Source organism: Stenella coeruleoalba (genome assembly GCF_951394435.1).
Source record: "Stenella coeruleoalba genome assembly, chromosome: 18".
NCBI classification, from domain to species: Eukaryota; Metazoa; Chordata; class Mammalia; order Artiodactyla; family Delphinidae; genus Stenella; species Stenella coeruleoalba.
Genome location: NC_137164.1, coordinates 3,950,858 through 3,961,603, shown reverse-complemented (window position 1 = coordinate 3,961,603; position 10,746 = coordinate 3,950,858). Strand labels below are relative to the sequence as shown.

Here is a 10,746-nt window from a genome sequence, read left to right as displayed (position 1 = left end):
CGAGCGCCGTTGTCTCCCGCGCCCTTTCTACCCGGCAGCCCACGGCCCGCGGCCGTTCCAGCCCGAAAGTGAAGGGCTCGCGGCCCCTGGGGCGGCGAGGGCGGGGCGGCCCCAGCGCGCATGCGCGCCCGCGGCGCCAGCCCCTCTTAAGAGCGCGGCGCGGCGGCGCGACGGGCGAGTCGGGGTCGGGCGCGCGGGTGGGCGGGTGGCTGCTGCGATCGGGTAGTTCCGCAGCCCGGGGGGCCGAAACTTCCGTGGGAGGCGTCCAGCGGTGCGCACCTACCCAGGGCGCAGCGCCGGGGGGGGGGAGGGGGAGCCAGACGGAGCGCGCCGAGGCCGGAGAGCAGAGGAGGGGAGCAGGGCGAGCCGCCCGCCTGGACCCGCGCCCAGCAGCAGCCGCGGCTGGCTCCCGGGATCCCGGCAGGGCGCGTCGGTTCTCGTCCGCGTCCCGGACGCTCGCGTGCGCCGGGAGGATCGACCGTCCGGCCCGCGGAGCGGAACGTGGTGGCTGCACCCAGGGGGCGGCCCGGGCGGCGCGGCAGGAGCCATGCGGACCGAGTTCGGAGCGCAGGAGGCTGAGCGCCGCCGGCCGCTGCACTTGCTGCCCGGAGCTCTGTGCCCGCTGCCCGCCGCCTTGGCCTCTTCAAGCCGCCCGAGGGGGGAATAAAGCCAGGAGACGCGCCACGACTAGCGCGCAGACCCCGAGGCTTAAACTGTGCGGCAGCGCCCTGGCTCCGGGTCCGAAGCGGCGCGCCCAGCGGTCCTCCGGCCCGAGCGAGCGTCCTCTCGGGGATGCACGGGGAGGGTCCCGTCGCGGGTGAAGCCTCCGGGGGCTGTGGAACGGCAGCCCCGGGGGCCCTCTGAGTCGCACCCGGAGAGCTCCATCGGCGAGTGCCCACGAGTTACAGGCAGCTCCTGCTGGTGCCGGGCCGCCGGCCGAGGGAGGGCATGGCTTAGCTCCCGGACGTCGCGGCGGGGGGGCGGGGGCCCGCGCGGAAGGCGCCGCGGAAGGGACACTCAGCGCAGAGGTCCCGGCCTCAGCACCGCCGGGACCGGGGCGCCGGGCCGCCACCTCCCGGAGTCGGCCCTGCGCCCTCTGGAGACGCGCCGCCCGCGCCCAGGGTGGTGCCATGTGGGGCGGACGCCGCCCGGCCGCCTCCTCCCGGGACGCCGCTTCGCTCCTGCGGCTGCTGCTGGCCGCGCTGCTGGCGGCGGGGGCGCGGGCCAGCGGCGAGTACTGCCACGGCTGGATGGACGCGCAGGGCGTCTGGCGCATCGGCTTCCAGTGCCCCGAGCGCTTCGACGGCGGCGACGCCACCATCTGCTGCGGCAGCTGCGCGCTGCGCTACTGCTGCTCCAGCGCCGAGGCGCGCCTGGACCAGGGCGGCTGCGACAACGACCGCCAGCAGGGCGCCGGCGAGCCCGGCCGCGCGGACAAAGACGGCCCCGACGGTTCGGCAGGTAGGCGGGCCGGGCGAGCAGAGAGGGGAGGAAAGGGCTCTGCCTCGCCGGCGGGACCCGGCAGCCTGGAGAGGGGGAGGGAATTCGGAGCCTGCCATTTCAGGAAAGGGGCTTGGAGCGGGAGGCGATGCCTGCGTCCCGGCGCAGCCTTTACCTTGTGTGGAACGGGACAGCGGTTCAGCGCCCTGGGCCTCAGTTTCCCCATCTGTCAGCTAAAGAGCGGCTTGGCTTGGGTTTTCCGGAAAAAAACCCTAACATCCAAAGCATGGCGGGCCGCAGCCAGCCCCACGTGCCTCCTAACCAGGGGTCTCCGTGCCCCCTCCCGGGTCTCCTGTCTCTATGGGTCTAAGTCCGAGGACGGGGTCATGTTTTGGCGGCGCCTCCTAGCGAGAGGGCTGGCCGGGGAACCTGAGGGCTCCTCGGAGGGAAGGCCGCTCCTTGGGTCTTCCCGAGGGTGATGGGCTCTACCAGCCCCCGGGGGAGAGTCTACCCCTCCCTAAGATGCACCTCCCCCACCCTGGCCTCCTTACCACGTCGGACTCGGAAGGTGTGACATCAGAGCCGTGCCATCCCTGCTCTTTGTGGCCTTGATCCTTTAACTGTATTTTTTCAGATTGCCCAAGTTAGAGTTGGAGAAACAAATGCGTGAAAGCATTTGATAGGTTCTACTGCCTCCGCTTGTCACCAGTCTCCCAGACCCTTCTCTTGAGGGCCTATCCCATAATGTGTTTGGGAGGGAGGATGTGGTCCGGGTGGAGGTGGAAGGGCACACATGGCCCGGAGGGGCGTCTCCGCCCGTTATGAGAAGGAGAGGACTGTTACATTAATGCTGTCTCCCCCCCACCCCAGCCCAGCGTTCCAGCCGCCCGAGCCAGGGCCCCGCTGGTCCCTGTTCACAGAGCTGGCTGGGGCTGCTGAGAGGCGGCTCGTTTCCGTCCTTCCCTTTGCAGTCACGCATTTTATTAGCTACTCCTACTGGTCGGCTGCTGCCTTGACTCTGAAGAGGAGAAGGGAGGGGAATTCCAGAAGAGGAGTCGTCTTAGCGCAGCATAGCGGGGTGTGTGGCCTCCCGAATAAACCTGGGGGGACGAGCCATGGGCACACTGCTTGACTGCCTTCTCTGTGTGTGCCAAGTTGGGCTTTTGCCGGCCTCCTAGAAGTTGGGACGACTGTGGACAAATCAGTAGGCAGCCGACTCCTCAAGACGCCGTGGTATGTGGGGATGCTTTCTAAATTCCACTTTTGAATCTTTTTTCCTAAAAATTCTGCACTCAAGAAGGACAGCGCATGTCTAATTAACCAGAGCCGAGGGCTTCCAGGAACACTGCCTTCTCTGCCCTGAGTTATTTACTCTTCCAATTAAAATCCTGGAAAGAGAACAGTGATTTCTTCCCCAAACTCATTATATGGACTTAGACTGCTTTGGGGGTGTTTTTTTTGTTTTTTTTTCCTAACTGTTATTTGTTTATTTGATAACATATAAGGCTGGTATCTTTAATTTAGAAAATGAAGCCTTCAATCGTCAGCCTTTGGTTACATACTTGATAAGGTATGTTTACTTACAAGGCATCATTTCTCCATGGCTCCGTGTGGTACTATGTTCTAGAAACACTGACTGCAGGAATATCGGTTCTGTCCAAGGAGCGTGATTAGAACGGCTGCTGCCCTAGCGGACAGAGGGCGTTGCGCGTGTGTGACTTCAGGCGAGGGAGAGCTGAGCGTCTCCCTGGACCACGTGCTGGCACTGCCCTTTGCCAAGACCAGCGGGACCAATCTCTGTCCTCGCGGGGCGTCTAATCGAGTAGTCCAGGAGATGGGCAGGAACGCGTCGAAAGACATGGGTTCTTGGTCATCTAGGGTGGGATTCCACAGACCCCTCCCTCCTGATTCTCGGTCCCCATCAGCCAGTGTGTCCAGCTTCTGAAACTCGGTAGTGCTAGGCCCACGGCACCCCAAAAATCTTTTTAAGTAAAAGAATTGGTAACTGGAGTTTGCTACTGATTTTAGTAAAGTGTCTATTTTTATCTTGACAGTTTTATTTTTTGGAATAAACCTCCCTTGTTAAGTAGGATGCCCATTGCTTTTCGCTCTGCGGGCTTTTCCCTGTGGTTCTTCACACGGAATCCAGTGTCCTAACTGCAGACCTGACAGCTCCGCCCCAGCCACGTGGTCCTGCCTGGGGCCTCGGCTCACTGCGGGCTTTTTCTGGAACAGATGTCAAGCCTTGTCCTCCTCGGTACCTTGTTTCATGCTGACCTGCTGCCTGGACAGCCTCCCCCCAGCCAGGCCCACATTCCAGGGACCAGCCTTCAGCTAAGTGTGTGTGGAGGGCTTTTTTTTTTTTTTTTTTTTAAACCCGTCTTTGACCTCTGTATCTTACAGACTCTTTTCGGAAATGGCTGTGACTAGGGTCTGCCTGAATTTTTTGATTTATCTGCCTGTGAAACAAGAAGCTGCGAAAAAAAGTTCAAAGAGGTTTACGAGAAATGTAAATAATTTTCTGGGGGGAGAAAAGACTTTGAAGTAATTTCAACTCGTTTCTGTGCAGACCCTACAAACTTAGGGTAGACTGAAATGTGGGCAGTTCCGTTACTCTAGGGATTTTAGAAGAGTCTTAAACCGGTAAACTCATATTTTTGCTAAATTGGGTATTTGCCTCCATGAGCGTTGCAGTTGGTGAGTCTAGCTGTCAGTGTTAACAGCTTTGCTTTGGGGGCTGATCCCCGCTGCCTGCCTGCAGTAGGCAGGCCCTACTGCGCCCCCCTCCCCATCCCTAAGCACTTGATAAAGGACGGTGCTTCCTGTGTGCGGCCGATAAGCGCACACACCGGGCCTGGCCCAGGTTCCTGGCTTCTGGGTACCAGCGTTGTTCATTTATCCATCTCCGCTGCCCATCCCCGATTTTTACTGCATCCTTACAGGAAGTCATCACAGTATGTCTCTCTCCTTTTCTTCAGTCCCCATCTATGTGCCCTTCCTTATCGTCGGGTCGGTGTTTGTCGCCTTCATCATCTTGGGGTCCCTGGTGGCCGCCTGCTGCTGCAGATGCCTGCGGCCCAAGCAGGAGCCCCAGCAGAGCCGGGCCCCGGGGGGGCCCCGCATGGTGGAGACCATCCCCATGATCCCCAGCGCCAGCACCTCCCGAGGTTCCTCTTCCCGCCAGTCCAGCACAGCCGCCAGCTCCAGCTCCAGCGCCAACTCGGGGGCCCGGGGGCCCCCGACCAGGTCGCAGACCAACTGTTGTTTGCCCGAAGGCACCATGAACAATGTATACGTCAACATGCCCACAAACTTCTCCGTGCTCAACTGTCAGCAGGCCACCCAGATTGTGCCCCACCAGGGGCAGTACCTGCATCCCCCCTTCGTGGGGTACACGGTGCAGCACGACTCGGTGCCTATGACCCCGGTGCCGCCGTTCCTGGACGGGCTGCAGACGGGCTACAGGCAGATACAGGCCCCCTTCCCTCACACTAACAGCGAACAGAAGATGTACCCAGCCGTGACTGTGTAACGCAAGGTGAGGCCGGGGTCCGGTACCAGACAGAGGAAGGCAGAAGCCGTGGGCTTGGGAAGGGTTCTCAACGTGGAGGTCCCAGCGTATCGCTGGTGTTTGTGGTACAATTCTGTTGGATGGCTTGCTTTGCCCCCGAACTGTATGAAAACATCTTTCTCCAAATGAGCGTTTCTGGACATGTTTCATCCCAGTGCATGATTGATTTATGATGGAGAAGAGCGTCCCCTGGAGATGCCTGTGTGGTCGCCAGTGGTTGTGTGACACATGTGCGCCCTTAAGTGCCCTTGAGGTGTGGCTGTCAGAAGAATTTTGTAAACTGATTGTTTTTATTATTTCGTTACTGTTACTTCTTTTTTATTGTATTGGTACAAGATCAGAATAGTTGTTCCCTCCCTTTTACCTGGGCCAGTTTCTAATAAGCATCCCAAGTTTTAGGGGGGATGCGAAGAGCACAATTCTTATAAAAGGAAACCAATCTGGACTCTGAGGTTAGTCCTTGATCTCAGTATTTCCCAGACACACCTTAATTCATTGTAAAAAGATATATATATATTGTTTATTTTTGTGCTTTTTTTGGGGACTATTTTGTGCTTTTTTACCTTGTGTAGAGATCTTATTACAAAGTGATTTCCTACATTAAAAAGAGGCTGAAAGAAATTGTATAGTTACTTAACTGATGACATTTCAGAACTCTGGGATTATTTTAATCTTGAAGCAGAGTGATGGCGTAGTAATAAAACATTCAGCCCCTTCTCGATTGTATCTTTTAAATTTCTGACTTTACATTGACATCTGAGAAGAGCAATAAAGTGTTTTCATATTGAAATCATAAACTATCACCTGCCCCTTCTGCAGATGACTCTTCATTTTGCTGTGTGGTGTGGTTTGGCGTTTCACTCTGGTGTTCAGACCTCCGTGTCCATATAGTACTGAGTGCCGGTAATTACTGTTGTTAGAAATGAACGTCAGCCTTTCTGCCTAGATCTGATAAAACATTTTCTTGTCTTCCCTAGAAAAGCTCAAAGAAACGCTTGCAGAGAGAGAGAGACTTAATATCGCTCCTCAGCCCAAACCTGAGACTTGGGATGAAATTTAAACCGCAGATTCGATTTACTTCGCAAATCATAGGCTTTTTATACTGTCGTTATCAAAATGTCTTGTTTTTCAGGCAAGAGAGACTATCAAGTTGAGAAGAGCTTTTCAAAGAGATATTGCCTTTCTTCCCCACAAAGTTAGTTCTTGTTTTCCTCTCTCTTTTAGTCCTCAACAAGCACTGTATTCATTACCAGTCTTCTGAATTATGAAATTCAAGTGAATTTATTTGTGTATTGTTCCCTTACAAGAAGTAAGTTGAAGTTAATTTCCAACTGCTAGCAAAACCGAGATTTGTAATTAAATGGTTGTAAGGTATGGTCTTCTACACATATTTATATCTGTATCTATGGTCATCAGTCTGTGGTCTGTCTACCTTTTCTATCACCTGTCTGTATCTCTGTCTATCTCATGACTGAAAAACGTAAAACCATTGTTGGCAATTGGTATCAACAAATACCCCGTCAAATCTTTTAATAGCCAAAGGCAGGGGAAAATCATTTTACTTATTAATAAATGTTTTATGGCATGAATTCCTAGAGGAGTTGGGTTTTTTTCATTTTCATTCTACTTGGTAATTTTTCAGATGGTCTGTTAAACCTGTTAATAGGGGAAAATTGCTAAAAGTCATAAACATTGCCTTCTAGAACCGAGAGCCTACCTTTAAAAGTGATTGATATCTGTGAAGTCGATAGTATGTTCCGAGTCAGTCGGTGTTTTACGTGCTCTATGGGAAACGCTGACAGCGCACAACAAACAGTTCTTTTGGGGTCATTATATTAGCAAGCTAACGTGTGTTCTGTACATTATCTTTGATGGAGGAGTCCCGCTTATCTAAGGAAGTAAAGTGCTTAGGAATTTGGAGGTGAAAGGGGCCTTAGAGATCACCCAGCCTGGGATTGGCAAACTTTTTTTTTCAGTGAAGAGCCGGAGGGTAAATATTTTAGCCTTTGCACGTTGTGTCTGAAACGACTCAGCTCTGCCGCTACAGCACAGAAGCGGCCACAGAAGGTACATAAATGAGCCTGGCTGCGTTCCAATAAAACCTGATGGATGGACACTGAAATTTGAATTTCATATAATTTTCACATGTCACAAAATATTCTACTTTTGATTTTTTTTTTCCCCAGCTATTTCAAAATGTAAAAACCATTCTAAGCTCTAGGGCTGTGCAAACCCAGTGTGCCAGATTTGGCCATCAGGCCATGGTTCACCAGTCCCCAATCTAGTCCACTCTTTCCTAGTGCTAGAGTCTCCCCTGCGACGTTCTCAGCAGCCCTTTCTAAACACAGGGATGGAGAGTGCTCGCTTCTCCTTACAAGATCGTCTAAGCGTAACTTCGTTTCAATATCGTGATTCAAGCAAAAGTGCACTTTAATAAAAGAAATGAGTTTTTCACTTAGTGAATGCTACTTGGTCTTTCCAAAACATGTAACATCCCTAGAAGCAACCTCAGATCTCTTCAGTTTTCATCAGAACTGGAGACGTTTAGGTGACAAAGTAAGAACGTTCAAATACGTGGTTTCGGTATACCTTCCTTACTGTCAGGAAATCAGAGCCTGTAAGGTGTAACATGCACCCCGTAGAAATATTGTAAACTGTTGGAAAAACGAAAGGAGCACATGGAGATAGAAAGTGGTTTGCTGTTGCACGTCTTCTGTATGGAAGCCTTCAGTGTCGGTTGGTTCATGATGGTTCGGGGTGCGGGGGCATTTTGTATCCCTTGTGTAGGAAAGTCAGACCCTTTGATTGCCAGGAAGAATGAACCAGTTCTTTGTGTCCACCTAAGAGCCCGGAAACTCGGCATCTCCTATCACTTCTGCTGCCGCTGGGAAAGTTAAAATTTAACAAGAATATCAACATCCGAAGTGGCGAGAAGACCATTAAGACAAATAAATGCATTTTCCCGGCGTGTTTACTCTGCGATGCTCAGCTTCAAGCCAGCCTTCCTTCCTCTTCTGATTAGCCTCCTGGAGGAGAGACTGAGGACATATTCTGTCTATTAAATTTACCTTGAGCTCGTTTTTTTTCAAGATGGCACTGTTTTATTCCATGAATTCTGTGACTTGGATTTTCTCTGTGTTTTGTCACAAGTTAGGATTTAAGTTTCCTCCAGAAGCATTTCCTGAGGAACCCACGAAGGTGAGAACGGGGTTGGCGAGGCAGATCGGGCAGATGTTCACGAAGGGACTGGACGCGGGGAGAAAAGTTTAAATGGCGCTACAGTTGGGGGTCAGAAGGTTTGAACACCCCGCTCTCTCCTTGGGTGGCCCCTACCTAGTAACAGCGATCACACTTCGTCCCCCCTTTTTCTCTCCCAGGCTTTTTCGGTGTTTCTTGCAGATTCGCAGCAGTCTTTTGCTTGCATAACGTCTTCCCAGCCCACACGCCCTCAGCTGTTCATGAACGTGGTGTAAGCTAAGCAAGGCTGCTTGCTTTTAGTTGCGTGAGCTTCCTAAGCGCCTAAAAGGAACACGTTTGGTTCTCTTTAATGGACTTTTAACATTGTGACTTCCTAGGAACTTAGCCTGGCCCTCCTCTAGCCTGTCAGAACTGGGGCACTAACATGAGTCCTGGGTGTTTGATCTCACTGTCCATCTACTCCCAGCCTGTGCCTGGGGTCAGGGGGGCAGACCTGGGAAGAGGGGTTTTGCAGACCCAGAAGCCAGACCGACCCTGTCAGTCGTCAGGACAGAAAGCAAGCATCCCGGGCACCTGCCCGCCCTGCTGGACTTGCTGAGTTGCTGCCTGGTGAACCAGGTGTTTCCTGCAGATGCACAGCAGTCTTTTGCTTACATAACATTTTTTTTGGAACTTTTTATTTTATATTGGAGTATAGTTGATTAACAATGTTGTGATACTTTCAGGTGTACAGCAGAGTGATTTAGTTATACGTATACATGTATCCTTTTTCAAATTCCTTTCCCATTTAGGTTGTTACGTAATATTCAGCAGAGCTCCCTGTGCTCTGCAGTAGGTCCCTGTAGAACCATCTCCACTTTAAATGTAGCAGCGTGTACCTGTCAATCCCAAACTCCCTAACTGTCCTCACCTCTGCCACCAACACCCGTAACCTTAAGTTCCTTCTCTAAGTCTGGAAGTCTGTATACCACCCTGAACACGCCCGATCTCATCTGCTCTCGAGAGCTAAGCGAGGTTGGGCCTGATTAGCGCTTGGATAGGAGCTTTTAAAATGTGATCACTTCCGTGTTTTGCTTATGTCCTCTGCCCCTTGAACAGGAGCAAAATCACAGCACCCGAGGAAGCTGCATCGTCTTGAGTGGAGGAATCTTCCAGACCCAGAGCGGGTGGCAGCAGGAGCTTTAACAACCCAGGGAAGGGTGCGGACGCCCTGGGACCTGCCTGCCCAGAGACGGGCCTGGGAGCCCGGAAGTGGGTCGGAACCTGGCCGCTGGGGAGGGCACGCCCTTTGGGCTCCACTTTCAGAGCCCTTGCATTTTTAGAGGAGCAGCCTGAATACTGCAAGGAGGGAATGGATCGCGCATGCGAGTGAGAACCCCACTCATCATCAACCTTAATTCTCCTTTTCTTCCCGTTCTCAGATGGTAGAGCCCAGAGGACAGCTCCATCCTTCGCCTTCTCTCTTTTTTAAGAGCCAGAGAGGAGCTATTTTCATCAGCCCGTTCATTCCAAAATACTTACATAGAAAATTTCTTTGACTTCTGAAATTTTTTTCTTAATTCAAAACTCGGATGTTATTGTGATTCAAGGGCCTTGAAGGGGGTAAGTGAAAGACGACAGAGTTAACGCCCTTTCCTGCAAATCATGGCAATACACTGGGCAAATACGTGTCCTGCAGTGGTCTGCATTGGCTTCCCTTTATCCTCTGTATCCTCTGGGTAGAATCATTTATCAGTGAAAAACGGAAAAATAAAACCCTAGAAAAACAGTCCCTGCTGTCTAAAATGTTAGGTATTTTTGAATCTTAACTATAACCCACAGCACCACGACAGAATCACTTTGAGATAAAATTCCAAAGTTTTATGAAAGGCGTTGGCTGTGATGGTCATTCCACTTTTCGCAGTTGAATGTCTTCAACACTTACACCCCAGAATTGAAGGACATAGATTCAAATCAAGAACAAGAAATACAGAATTCGTGTTTAAAAAAAACCAAACTTTTAAACGAGAGAGGAAAAAAAGGGGTAAAAACTTTATGATGGAAGCCTTCAGATTGATTTTAAGCATAAAACCGGCATCTTAATTTCAACCATCTCGAAGTGCAGGTCTTTCCATTTAGAAAAATCATGGGTTACACAAGACATTATTTACTCAGTAGACATAACAGCCATAGAAGACTGATCGCCATCTGTAACATGTATATAAGACTGCCACATGTGTGTACACATATGTGTCCAGAAGGCGCCCAGGGAAATTTGAAACAGGAATGATTATTACATGAGGCTATCATCCATGACTCCGCTCTCGGCCCTTGACTGGTATTTTGAAACTGGAGTTTGTTTGCAGTGCTCAGCTTTCCCTGTCGCAGATGTAACTGGTTCTGTCTAACCCCGCTGGAGACGGATGGACCCAAGTTCGAACCCATCGCTACCACCGGTGGTGTGGCCTTGGAGGAGGGCTCTCCAGGCTCGGAACCTCGGTGTGAATTCTGTAAAAGGGGATTAACACCCACCTCCTAGGGTTGGTGTGGGGACATAG

At 52.0% G+C, this 10,746-nt stretch overlaps 1 protein-coding gene across 1 annotated transcript; it reads left to right on the top strand.

Moving 5' to 3' along the window:
- Window positions 1-305: 305 nt before the first annotated feature.
- Window positions 306-6,591, top strand: SHISA2 (shisa family member 2). The gene is made up of 2 exons (XM_079903288.1): window positions 306-1,461; window positions 4,383-6,591. The coding sequence occupies exons 1-2, from the start codon at window positions 1,131-1,133 to the stop codon at window positions 4,970-4,972; spliced, it is 921 nt and encodes a 306-aa protein (XP_079759414.1). The 5' UTR covers window positions 306-1,130; the 3' UTR covers window positions 4,973-6,591.
- The last annotated feature ends 4,155 nt before the right edge of the window (window positions 6,592-10,746 follow it).